General features: G+C 45.1%; 1 protein-coding gene across 1 annotated transcript in view; it reads left to right on the forward strand.

The window, feature by feature from the left end:
- LOC131293521 (neuronal cell adhesion molecule-like) overlaps window positions 1–14380 on the forward strand; it is a 205102-nt gene that overhangs the window by 87270 nt on the left and 103452 nt on the right. The window contains exon 2 of the mRNA XM_058321597.1: window positions 10054–10273. Coding sequence (XP_058177580.1) covers window positions 10054–10273 — 220 coding nt within the window. The remainder of the gene's footprint in view (window positions 1–10053; window positions 10274–14380) is intronic.

Here is a 14380-nt window from a genome sequence, read left to right on the forward strand (position 1 = left end):
CATTATGTTCCGAAACGGTGAGTTACTTAAAAGTATCTTCGTCTCATTCAAATGGGCAAACCCTTGGTAACCCATTCCCGGCAAGAAGAAAGACAAACAAAATAAGATTATGGCACCGTCAACTCTGCATTGCCAGCAAACGCCAACTCACTGGCAGGATTTGGCTCCGAAAGGCAAACTTCGAACTCCACTAAGCCCGTCGGCGGAAGGAAACCGAAATTCATTCCCGAAGCTGGCAGTATCCTTCCCACTTTCCCGCGTCGGTCTGTTTGCGCTGAAGTGAATCGCCAAACAATCGAACGGCCATACATACATTGCCGCGCTTACCTTGGGCTCGGCCGGGACATGGTTCGAGCCTTTTTCCGTGTCATTTCCTGCGGGCAAAAGCGGCACAGCCCGCACGCGCATGGCTCGAACGGAAGGGCCGGAAAGCGATTCTCGCTGCACAGGTTCTGCGAGGCACATGCAAAGAAAATAAAGTAAATCAAATCGCACCACATCGGCTTCGGGCTGATTCGATGCGGCCCGGGCGAAAGGATGTAAGAACGCAAACTTCTCCCACCAGAGAATCCTACGCATCCGTCCTGGCTTTCAGGAGTTCGTCAGAGGTTCGGCCTCCAAGCTGGAACCGGAAAACGTTTGACGAACTCTTTTTTCCCATTCTTTTGGAAGGCTAAATTTGTTTGTGTTTTCTTCAATTAACTTATAATCGAGTTTAGCTTCCTGCGTATGGGAATGGGCCCCGGCAGAGTGCGGTGTTTGCGTTTCCTTGCGCCGTGGCAACACTTGGTCAACATTCAACAGCAGTGTCAATATTTGGAGCCGAATGGAAGTTCTTCCTATTTTCGCTCTGCGATTTGTGGTGCCCTTTCGTCGAGAGGCGCCTAAGCCTCGGACGGCATGCACGGGATAAGATAAGAACGGATAGGTGGGCGTATGGATTTCATTAAACGTTAAATTTCTGATGCTGCCCACACAAACGAAAAATCGTGGAAGCGAGTAGTCAATTAAATGCTTGAAAAGCCGAAATCATAGCTTCAAAAATCTTAACAAACAGACAACCATCGTTGCTAGAAATACGCGAATGATAAACCTCGTTTCCGGTTAGTTTGCAGATGAGATACTTCACTTCGCAGGGCAATAAGTACACTTTAAACCAGTGGAACTGATTTTTTGACTCATTCCTCAACTACTTGCATATACATCGTTCTGCTTCTGTTGACATTTACTCTCACAGTGTATGGATAACAATGTCATTCACTTTAATGTTGTTTTTTAAAACACTACATTTAGAGATTTAAAAAACGAACAATTGTCGTTAAGTGAGTTTAAAACCGTCAACCTGTTTAAATTTCTCCCAATCGATGTATTCACTTTCATGTTATCACCATTTTTCCTGCAGGTATTCTCAATGTGGTTCTGCACTTCACTGTTTCTATATTTGTTTAAGTTGCTTAATATGTTCAAAACATACTCAAACGGATTAATTTAATTTAACGTTCACTGTTGCAGACGTTCGAAATGATCAGCCATTTACAAGAAGCTCTTTTAAACTCATAGTGCTCAGTATTCTTGTTATGTTATGTTTTTGTTATTAAATTTTAACATCTTATCCTACAACAAAAGTTTAAATTAAAATAACAACAATCGATATGTCTTAGACATTGCAATGTTAAGCGCAATTGTTATTTAAGAAGTAAAAGAAATTGAGTGAATTTTGAATCTAAACTTAATTTACCATTTTACCAACCAATAAAGTCAATTTAGGCTACGTAATGCTGTAGAAACTGAACGTTTTGTAGCTGAATACAAATTAACAGCCAAAACTTGCAACAAATCCTAAACCTACTCGTGTCCCATGGGTTTTAAGGTTTCCTTTCAACACTCCATTATTAGCTATCGAAAGTAAAAGTCAACCACTCGAGGCAGTTACGGCAAATTGTCCGACTGCGTTTATCGTGCACGTGTCTGGTCGCTCGCAAATGGTTGTTATTTCGCAGATCTGCCCTACCGACCAATCCCGACCAACATCTCGCCCTCTTTGCGGGTTCGCCAATTGCCCCCGAACACACACATACACACACACACACACGATCTCAACGTCCTACAAATTCCGGCAAAAGTGTCATTTTGAGATCTGATGAAGCGACAAATTAGCTGCGCAGCTTTCGGTGGCGGATGGGAGGAAAGCAAAGTGTTTCGGAGCCCCCGGCGGTTGTCGGAAAAGTGTGTCCCGTCCCCTGGCGAGCCGGGTGAGAGGGGTGGGAAAGTATACCTTTTCGCCAGATCCAAACGTCAGCCAGCCCGGGGTACTTAGGTGTTCGCAACGGTTCACTGCGTCTGACACCGCCTCCGCAGCTGGAACTGTCAAAACAATTGGACTCGTGTCGGATAGGGAGAGTATGTGTGAAAAGCCACCCCACCATTCCTCCCTCCACCACCCCCGAGGACGCACGGGGCTCTGGTCGTGATGGGCGGCGTCGGTGGTATCCCTTTTGTCCGCCTGAATGCTCGCAGGTGCGACACACTGATGCCGGTGGCACTCTCTTGGCCTTGGATTTTGCCGTGCTTAACGAAATGTTTTCTCCCCGGATGCCGGATGCCAGCGAACGGTGGGGGGAGGGTTGGCTTTGAAAAGCATAAGCTGTCGCGATTTCAATTTTCCTCAAAATCGAAAGCAACTTCTTCTTGCGCTGGGAGCGCACGGTGGTGACTCGTCAATCCGGATTCAGCATATAAATGAGCCCACACAAGACCTCCAACCCCCGACGGAGGGAGGGGAGGAGGCCAAACTGCTGGCCCAGAATTTCAATTTCTTACCGAGGGCGGCCGCAAAGTTTTGATCGATTTCGAGGGCAGAAAGAAAGTTTCGATACAAATCTCATTTTCTTCGCTCCCTTACTCGAGCCGAAAAGCGACCACTTTGGTTTTGCTCGGTTGAAAGCCACCGACCTAGGTGGCCCGGGTCCCGGGCCCCGGGTTTTTGTGCCTCTGCAAAAGTTTATAATTTCTTTCCGAATCCGTTTAGTGTATTATCCATCAAACGGAGTCGGCGGCCGTATCTCCGATGGCATTTCGGGAGGGCGTTCCCAATGTCGAGAACTTCTGCCACTGACCGGGATTAGATCGGGAAATTGGCTTCCACTTTACCCGGCGCTCTTTTTTCCCTTTCCTCCTCTTCGGCTTTTGTCTTGGTGTGGCCACACACAGTGTCGAAGGTTCTGCTGACGCGGGCCTCGTTGAAAGGCTAAATCTAATCAATGACATTCCTGCTGAGACGCACGTAAACATGATGTCCTTTTGCGGCCAGCAAACTGGGCCACCAATCCACTAACCCCGGTTTGTGGTTTGGGTGAGCGAAAAGAAAAACGGAAGAAGGAAATCGTGTCACGGTGTTGTATGTGTGTGAAGGCAGAAGTGCAGCCTTCCGAAAACAGACAATCATACACCGGGCCAGCAGCATCCGGCAATGCGAGCGGTTGTGATTTGTGCGGAAAATGAAAGAAACCTATCGAGTGGGAAAAAGGAAGAAGAAAACCGGGGATCCTAGCAAAGGGGGGGTACCGCCGTGCGGGAAAACTACACGCCCGGAAAACTACCGAAGGCACGAGTCGAATGAAATCAGATGAACTTTTCCGGTCAAACCGTTCGCTTTTTGTCCACCCCTTTTTCGTCCGAGTTCTTCTCTGTACCTTTTGCCAATGTTTCCCCCCCCCCCCCCTCCCCCTCCTTTTTTTCTTTTCGTGTTTTTGAGGGTTTCGTTTTTGTTGCGCAAGCTAACTCCATATCACTCGCTCGATCTGACACTGAATCCGATCCTTGCGAGGATAAATCGCCTACCGACGACGAAAGCCCACGTCCACGTACCGTGTTCATCTCAATCCCGTCTCTTCTCCCGGAGACAGAATTTTTTGTTCCCCCTCCCAAACCCGACCCGGACTAGTGCTCGGGGAAAGAAAATAGAGGCCGTTTGGTAAATTGACTTATCATTTCCAGCATCGCATCGTCTGATCTGCGCGGCTGATTGCATTTGTTCGGGAGGGCGCTGGGTTGGGACGGCGGTGGAAAGTCAAACAAACAGCATTGTTTTGCAGAAATTGCTGTTTGGCTCAAGGTGAAAAACAATTTCGTCGGCTCGGTTCGGAACCTTCGAGTGCGGTCCGGGTTTCTGCCGGCTCTGATTCTACTCGATCCACTTTTTCCGAAGGATGCATAACGAAGAACATCAACACAAACGCCCAACATCCCAACCAGTATCTCCAGCCATACGGATTGCTTTCTGGTGGAAAAAGTTCGGGAAAACAGTTCTAGTTTCGTTGAAATTGTTTTACCTTTGTGGAAAAGTCAATATTTACTTGACCCGTTCGAGCCAAGTGAAAATGTTCCTGCCCATCCATCCGGGCTCGCAAAACTATAATAATAATGTGTAGTCCAATGAAAACATATTCGATAAAAGAAAAGGAAAAACTCGTGTGGGCACGAACGTAAATGATATGTTTTGTAGCATGGAAATAACACAACACTACACAACTCATGTCGAAGAAAATGAACTATGTCCCATTTGCTGCGTTCCGGCGTTGATAATTTTCCCTCTGGTGTTTCCGCCCAAGAACGAAGCGTTCGTGAACGCTGTTTGCAATACATTGGTCCATACATTGGCGAAGAACATTATTTTTTCCACCCCCTCCCACCGCCCTCCGTTGTACCGCAAAGCTGAAAACGATATGAGCGTTGGGAAATTTTATTAAATTTCACCAAACACGGCCCGATCGGCATGCGGTTGCGCTTTTCCTGCTCTTGTTCCGAAGCGGGAAAAACATGGGACACGCTTTTCGGAAAGTTCCCCTCCTCCCATCACCGACTCCATAAGCCTTGCTCTTGACGATGAGTCACCGGAAAAGGAGACAACCGTCAAGCGGTTCTCGCTGGCCACAAACGACGACATCATCTCACCACTTTCTCTCGATATCATTCACTTTTGGAACCTTTTACATTTTAATTTATGACAATCTGCGAAAACCCCCTAATGTGTGTGTGTGTGTTTGTGTGTTGCCAGCGGGAGCAAAAGGGCACGAATGTTCGCTCGAAACACAGCAAACGACACGTCTCAAGTCGCTTGCCTGTAAGCGTTAACCTGGTCTGTCTTTTCTGCTTGTTTTTATCCCATCCAGTGGAATGATTGCACATGTATCATAAACTTTTCAGTTTCAACAATTGTTGAACTCGTTTTTACAATCCATTTCGGCTGAAACAACAAACCGGTAAGCGTTTACACAAGGATATGGTTAGAAAAAGCATAAAGTCCGGTGGAAGCATAAAGTAGTTCGATCTAGAAGCGGAGCTGGAAGTTAGTTTCTTAGCTGTCTCTCGAACTACAACCGTCCCGATCTAGCTTTCCAGATTGCGCCGGTCTCGTAAAAAGGGAACATAAAATAAATATCTTGCAAAATAAGATGGCCCCGCGCGCTTGCTCCAGTTTGTTGGGGGGCAAGTATCGTTACACTCACCGGTTCACCGGTTGTGCTTATGCTGGCGATACGACGCGGTTTGATGTAACCCCGCATAGTTCATAAGTCTTTCCGCGCGCCATATGTGTGTGTCTTCGGCAAGCTTGTCCACGCCACGAAAGCAAAAGATAAACTGGCACGGAAAAAAAAACACGACAAGTCAGCCAACTCAAGAGGAGCCACAAAGCACGAAGAAGAAGGTAAACTGGATTAAAGCTGGGCAAAGATTACCGCCCGGCGCTAACCTCTGTGTGACATCTGGACTTCTTCGCTCCGCTCGAGTTTAGTTCGTTTTTTTTTCTTTTCGTTAGGTCACCGTTTTTCCTTTTCTTTTTTTCAATTATTATTTCACTCGACCCCCCGTCGATACAACCCTTTTCTTTCCGCACCTTTTCTTTCCCTCCCCTTCCTCACGGATAGCCTGTTGCATCCTGGCGACGACGCATTGCCCCACTAGCGTCACGATACTTCCGCGCGGAAAAGTTCGTGCCGTTGCTAAACAGTTTCCATTCCGTTTCGCTGCTTTCTCGCAACCACTTTTTAATCTGCCCCCCACTGATGGCTGGGCGCCGCCTCATGGGGCGGAGGGAGTTTCGTTTCCGCGCTGATTTCTGGTCCTTGTTACGTTCTTTTTTTTTTTGTTTCTTTTTGTTGCTTTGCTCTCCGTGTTTTTTAGTTTGCTTGCCTTTTGCGGTCCCGTGCGCCAAAGTGTACACAACTTCACCATGATTAACGATTTGTGCTTAATTTTAATAACTGCACAGCTTTGCGCGAGCTTTACCCGGCCGCCGCCAACGCTGCAACGGATGAAACGGATAAACTATTGCTATTTATTTTATTTATTATCTTCAGACAATTTGTTGCGTCCACACAGATACAAAAGCCGCCCCATTAAACGTGCGGATGGTTGTGGTTTGGCGAAATATTCTTTCCTCGCAATTTTCCCCGGGCGTCGCATGTTCCCGCCACGTTGTTTTTTTTTCCTCCTCTCTGTCGCTTTCTTTTTATTTATGTCCTTTTCGTGTTTACTCTCTGACGAAATATGATGTTGCGCGTCTGTGGGGTTGGGATTTTCCGCCACGGTACGTTTTCCCTTGCACTCAGCGATCGTCCCGTGCTTCCGTTTCCGTGTGTTTGTGTGTGGGGATCATTGAATGGGCCATTGCATTCTTAATGATTTTATTTGATTGTGCTTATTATTTTCGTTGCAATCACGATGAATGTGTTTAATGAATGTTTAATGCTGGATCACTTGGTTATTAACTTTTTTTTTCAATCTGTAGTCATTTTATAGCCAATTCTTTCGAATTAATTTCTTTTTCGCCGAAAGGCATGGCCATTTTCTGCCCGTCAACATATATACGTTTTTTTTGGTTAGTTTGATAGGTTAATCTTTGGACAATTTATTCGATTTCAACTTAAAGGATATGAGTCGTGATTGTTTGATTCCAGATTAAACTTGAATGTTTTACTTTCTCGATACCAGGAATACTGTTGAACATGTTAAATTTTGAGAAAATTGTTTTGATTATTTCCAATTAAATATGTCCATATCGCAATGCGATTTTTTTTTAAATCGTTTCCATGAACATATGAAATTGAATTGGCATTGGGAAGTCGTTTTCCTCCGAACTGATTAATTCATTTCGCTGGAAGGTACGGTTTTACCGTGAGGTTACAAGAGTACTTTGAGATGAATCAGTGCTGCAAACAAAAACATGACGGTATGCATCAACATTGTTCACGTTTCATGCTTCAATCGTCCGTGTCATGCTTGAAACCGCGTGGTCCGACATACTGACAACCAGAATCCGCACCGACGGTGGTGTCAACGGGAACGAAAAGCGTGCAGAGGACTCATCCACTCGCTTCCGGCCATTCCCGGTTCTGGGCACTGAAGTTTACACGCAAACGGGTTACGCTGTAAATTTCTCCGCGTTGCTGCAAACGAGCTCTAGAACCCGCCATCAGCAACGCCAAGGTAACCCGACCATCGTCCCCGTTGTCGTTTGGTCAAACTCTTTTTTGTGTGTAAAGAAAACGCGACAAGCGTTACCGTTTCCCGAAGCCAACCCAAAAATCCTGGCGAACGCAACCGCATCGAAGCCAAAACTAAGCACCAGACTAGTTTAGCCCACTGGACCGGACCGTCCCACAGTAGTCATCAAAGCGAAAATTTACGCGACACGAACAAAAAGGAGCAAAAACATGCAACCCCCGCTGGTGATGTTTGGCGAGTGCCGATTCCCGATTCCTGGTGGCTACACTCTGTGCAGTGAAAACCGCTAGGACGATGACGGCTTGTGTTGGGCCGGAACTTGCCATCCCGGTGGCATCTGGAAGGTGGAGAGAAATTTTGCGGATTGGATTTTATTTATGAATCAGCTCGGAATCAGTCACCGGCCAGCGGACCGCGAAGGTCGGCCGTGCATGCTGGACGATAATGAATTTCGCGGTTCAATAAACAGACATGAATCTTGGAACGCAAACAGACTGCAGCTGAAATCGGCTTTGAGCGATGCTTTCACAGTGGCTTAGAATTACGTTTCAATCGTTTTTACTTAATACTACAACTACTAATAACTAATTTACCTATGATAAGTGACTTCCTATGAATCTGCACTACAATTGTTATTACAAGTGACATTCATTATTGCACTTGTCTTGTATAGGAAATAGGTAAATCAGTTAAGTTTTAGGTTTAGGTAAATGTTATCAAATTTGTGTTAGCTAAAATGTTATTAAATTTGATTTTGCTAACGTGTTTTTTTTCTCATTTTTCCCCACTATACGGATTTTTATGCCCTTCAAATATTCACAACGGCAACTCCAACGATATTTAAAAATACTGAACAAAACTCACTGTGAATTCGTTAGGACTATGTTATGAATGATGTCAATCAATTAATTATTAATACAAAATTAGTCATTTACTACTACTACTACTACTATTACATCGTTTGCAACCGAATTTATATCCAAGAAACCAAGATACAAGGAATGAATCCCCAATGAACTTTTAACAGTATAAAAAAGACACAACTTTTAAAAATGTGATTATTTTACTTTTTATTTTAGTTATCCTTTATGCCTGTGATTCAAACTTCCTCTTACGTCCCTAATGTATCCACCGTATTTCGACACTTGCACAACTGCATGCAGATAAAACCACGGTTTACGGCCAAAGTTTATCACTCAACAACATAATCGCAAACGCATTACACAGCGGACGTACTACAGTTTTTAATACCTTCGCAAAATTCGTCCCCGAAAATGTGTTAATTCGAGATGATCTGCGCGCGCCCGCGTTAAACCGACAAAACACCGAAAATAAAAAAAAAAAAAAAACCGTCCGTCACAAAATCGTTCCCGTTTCGAATCGCCGAAGTTCATATACAAATGTGCCCATTGTACAAGTGGCCGTATTTTATTACGGCTCATTTTGTTCCACCCCAACGCCTAGCTCTCTTCGGCGCGCGCTGCAGCCATAAAGGAAACAAACGGCGCTCGTTAAAAGACGACGAGTAACCGTCAACGATAAAGTTGTGACAATTTGCGTAAAGCGCTTTTTCCCACACACACTTTTTTTTTGTCATCCGAACGATCATTACAAAAACAGTACACGCGGACGGAGGGAGGGAGGGGGCTAGTCCTCGCTTGACCAGGAGGAAACGAACCGGTCCCGAACTCCTACATTCCCGGCACCGGTTCGCCTCCACGCAAATTGGCCCGGGTAAAGTGTCCGGAGAAAAATATCCTCCAACTCCAACCTTCGGCATCAAACTGGCCCCCCGGACTTTGTTTCTAATGGCCAACCCATAAAGCGCACTGTAGCCAGCCAGCCCCGGTATTCGGAGCCGCCAGCTCCGATGGTCCAGCTTCATTCGTAGAAATCGCGGTGGGCGCGAAAGTTCACTCCAAACAGCACTTTGTCGGTAATGGGGGCCGTCGAATGGTTGCTGCCTTGTTTCTCGAGCATATTTCAAAACATCAAACAACACGAATAAAATCAACTGGAAAATCGCACAACGCGGGTTCCACTTTTCCACCCATTTGTGCTACGACGGTTCGATGCGATGCGTTGCGGCTTTTCTAGCTCAACTTTTCCGCGCAACAGTCAAATTGGTAGGATTTGTCGATGCCGTCCCTGGTTTGACGGTTCGTTCGTTCGGTAACGGTAATATTAATCATGCATTTTATTGTGGGCAGTCGATTCCACACCGTTTGCCTAATGTACGTACAACGACGTACGCTCTAAAAGCTTCGTCCATTAGATGCGCGACAATAAATCAATAAAGTGGAAACGTTTTTCAGATGCATCACGGCGCGTTCTAACGCAGGGCTGGCTTATCCAGCGAGCTCTAAATTGTAGTGTTAATTATGCTTTCCCCGGCATGCGCGGGGGGAAGGGCGACGTGATAAAACCCGGTCAGCGGTCTCGTCCCATTAGAACGTATTTTTATAACACCCACCACCACATCTTCGCCCGATGTCTGATGTCAAGTTTTCTTCTCTTTTCCTTTTCTCTCCCCCGTTTCTCTTCTAGCGGTGGCATTCTCCGTGACGGTTTCGACGCTCATCACGCTCGCCAGCATCGCGGCCGCGGACGAGATTCGCGACACGCGCGAGGGCGAAACGGTGACGCTGAAGTGCCGATTCAGCGAACAGTCGGCAGCCAGCGATTTTTCCTACTACTGGGCACGTTCGACGGGAAACAAATTCGACAATGTTGCCATCAAGAATGTCCAGCTCAACACGAACTACAGGTAAGTTTGGGTGTGTTTGGGTGGGTGGGATGTGTGAAGTACGCATCGAATTTTCCCTCACCCCGGCTTTGTGTATTTGTGTGTGTATGTGTCTGCTCGGTGCCAATCAGCTTCGCCCATCGCTGGTTCCGGTTTAATATTCCGGATGTGGCCGAGTCGGAAATGCACATATTTATTTCACGCGCCAGGGCGGCCACGGCGAAGGAACCACAGAAAAGGGGGGAAGGATGGCCAGGTGAGAGGGGCTCGCGTTGTGGTGGTGAGAATTTTCAGCAAATAAACGAACCATCACGAATCCATTATTCGCGGCGTTCGAGCGGCTAACCGCCCGCGCAACGGTGTACGCCGTTGATAAGCTTCGGCCATTCGGCGGGACCGACTCGACCGACCCGCGTTCAGGAAAACGTGCGAAAGCGATTCCCCGATGGAAATGAGAAAGAAAAAAAAACAGGACGCTGGAAAACTGCAGCGACATCGTGTGGGGATCCCACGATTATCATGCACAGCACCTTACTTGCCGCTGGACGTTCTGCATCCAAACTGATAGGAAAGCAGCTTCCCTAAAAGCGGAATCACGTTCAATATTTTCGGAAAATGACAACACCACTGCACAAGGTTTTTTCTCAAATCGTTATGTGCCAGCGTAGTGTTTTCGTTCTACGCCCAAGGCATCGTTGGGTCGTGTGTTTAAATATTGATTTTTAATTCTGCATCCGGTGAAAAGTCTGGTCCAGGCAGACTGTTCAGATAAGTACCAAAACCATAAGCATTATCAAAATCATTCGAATGTTTTCCAATCGTACATAAAATACATTTGTATTCCATATTTCTATTGGCGTAATTATTTAAACCTGGACAAATATATAACAGGAGTAGGGTGTAGTATGAAAATGACCTAAAAGGCGTCAGCTTGTTAAGCTAAATAAAATCAAATGTTTCGCAAGAATCTCATTTAGGCACAGTTTGCGTTTCATAAAAGGGGTTTATCGTTTCCTCCAAACACAAATCCTTTTCAATATCAACTTCCAACCATTACATTTTATATTTTTTCAACAAAATTACGGATGAAGTTGTTTCTAATGTAAACTAATCAATACATTATTTTTCTTCGCTTGTCTATTCTATTTGTTCGATCAATTGAAGATTGTGGCTCTAAACAGAATCGATAAGGAATCGGTTTTACCAATGACTACCGTATTAGATGCTTGAAATTGTAATGTATTAACTATTCTGACCTTAAATCAGCGGTTTACAATGACCGTTTAGATACCCAATTCCAGATTGTATACAATTTGAAAGAAAATTTTAAAATAATTACAAAATTCTAATATCAGTTTTTTGATGAAACTAAAATGTGACATATTTTCTAATATTGAGATTACCATAGTTAACAGGATAAATGATTTCATGTTTTTTTAATAATCAGCTCCTTGTAATGGTCGTATTATTACTATTGTTTCGGACTAGAGAATATAAAAGTTATGAACATATTTTTTAAAAATTATTTTCTTAACAAAATAGGAGGATAGACACTCTCTGGAATTACTCATTGCCAGCTACTTGTTATTTCAGAAGCTAGACGGATTTCAACGAAAATTTGTTGACCTTTCTACAGCACCCCAAGGCCATCCATTATTTTCTTAACGTTTTGAAGGTTGTGGGCTGCGAGAAAAAGAAAATCAACTCCGTTCCAACATGGCGACCACCGTGGTTGCGCGATCAGATTGGTTAAAAAGTGTCAAATAACTGATAAAATGTGCACCAACAACGGGGTTTATTATTATTTCACCCCTCCAGTTAAGCAAACCGCAGCATAAAGACCACGGTAATGAATATTAAACATTTTTGGCGCCGAAGCGCCACAGTTCGGTGAAAAACACGGTCTGCATAGGAGCGTGAAAGGAGCGTTAAACGAGATTGCATCTGCGAATCATAGTGGGAGTGGCAGGATAAATATTCGAACGGGTCGAGCTGGTGGAAGGGGGGGTAGCAGGGTTCGTGGAAAACAACAGTCACACGGTCGGAAAACAAACCACCAAAACCAACAGGAGGCAACCTCTGACGAGTTTCCAAAAAAAAAAAAGGATCAAAGCAATGCATTTCGTGCGCTGACTCTAACTCTACGTCGCGCGGAAAAACTGTTGCCAGCTGAGTTTCACGAGCTGCACGTTTATTTTGCAGCCGATGTCTGCCATCATTTTCCTAGCGAAAACCGGTCTTTTTTCCAACCGACCGCGCTCTGGACGACAAGAAAATTGGAAAGGATGCAATAGTTTTGCGAATAACTTTTGGTGTTACTTCTATACCTAGGAACATTTAAAACGACAAAAGTGATGAAATGGTTCCAGCTTTGGTAAGCACCTGGGAAAATTTTACCTTTTTATTCCTAATACAAGGTTTTGTTATTCAGTTTGATCGACTGCTGGCCCTCATTAGGCTATGATTCAATGTTCTCTTCATCTAATCGGGAGCCGAACAAAGAGATACTTCAATCATATTATAACTTTCATCATTTGAGGCTATCAGTATCACACACATACACACCCGCTCTCTCTCTCTCTCCCTCTCTCTTGTTCGTACATCAAATCGGCCCTACCGTTCCCTTCTACCGCCTGTGTAAACATACCCATCAAAACATTCCCAAACTCCCAGATGTATGTTACAATCGCTCCGCTCGCCCAATCCACTCCAAAACCGTCGTCCTGCGTCCAGCAAAGGTGTAAAAGTTTTCCGCAAACTTCGTCATCATGCTGCTTGCTCGGCGGAACATCACTAGCGCTAGTGCCGGGACGCAACCGCATCCGAAACCACAGTCGTCGTCCTTATGAGGCTTTCGATTTGTCCTGTTTGTCCTTTGAACTTTTTTACCGCCTGCTGGTTCCGAGAAGCTTTTATGCTATTTGTCAAATAAGCAATATAGAGCGATGCGAGGGCACTTCACCGTTTGAACAAGAGGCAGCAAAAAGGTTAGGGGCAGGGCTTTAGAGGGAGGGCGGCGGTGGTCGGCCGGTTGAGTTGATTTGGTAGAAGCATTGCTCCATTTCCCGGCGCTGGCAGTTTCCGACTGGTTTTTTTTTTAAAAAGATCCTTTTCTGTTGCCATTTTTCTACTCCATTGCGCACGTTATACTTTGACTATCCCGCCATTATAACATCTCGGAAACTGAAGTAAATAATACCGTAGTGGAATAACATCTCGCCTGAATGGGTCGGAATTGATTAATCAAAATGATGAATATCCTTTTCATTTCACATACCAGATCAACCAGAACATAATCAAACAAAGTCTAAAACGCCATTCTAATGGCATTAAGTAAACAATTCGATTACGAAATACGATTTGTGGTTGACGAATTGTAAGTTCTGCGGTTGGTATTTCCGTCGATTGCGCAACATGAGCAGTGCTCCGTTTTTAAATATTTTTTTAAAAATTTCCTCCCCACTTACTAATTTATCGCCAATTCCTTGAACGGAACGGAAGCGTCTTCACCCGGTTAAGCCTTTGACCTTTGAAAACAACCTAAAATAATATTTGAGGCACAAGAAAACAACAGTCACAGCGGGAAAAGGGCCGGCAAAAACCATACATTTCGAAAAACCGGGGAAAGTTCACCATTATATCGCGACAAAGCTGGCGCCCTGCCAGTGTTTTTCACCACTTTGTTGTTTCAAAGTTCGCCGTCCAGCGCTCAACCGGTACGGAACAAGCCAGAAGAAACCTGGAGCAGGCCCGAAAATAGGAAAAGAAAAGTAATGCTCGCCCAACATAATTATCCCAAGAATAACAACTCCTCCGGCCTGGACAGAACGCCGAGGGTTCGGCCGAGTGGCTCGTTGCACTGGCAAACGAGCCAGTGCCGTTTCGGGGCAGCTTGTTCTACGGATCAGTTTGGTTGTTTATGCTTCAGCTGTCGCCCTCAGCAAGTCCTCCTAACCAAACTTTCCATCAACAGGGCGCTTCATCAGCGATTACTCGTTTTATTTGGGCGCGGGGGGTTTTTTTTGTTGTTGCTTCCTTTTGTTTTACCTCGCAAAAGTTTAGGAGACCTCCATTTTTCCCGCCGCACGCCACCAACGTTCTACCAGAGAAAATCGGAAGTTTTGGTGC

This window comes from Anopheles ziemanni, chromosome 2 (assembly GCF_943734765.1).
Source record: "Anopheles ziemanni chromosome 2, idAnoZiCoDA_A2_x.2, whole genome shotgun sequence".
NCBI lineage: Eukaryota > Metazoa > Arthropoda > Insecta > Diptera > Culicidae > Anopheles > Anopheles ziemanni.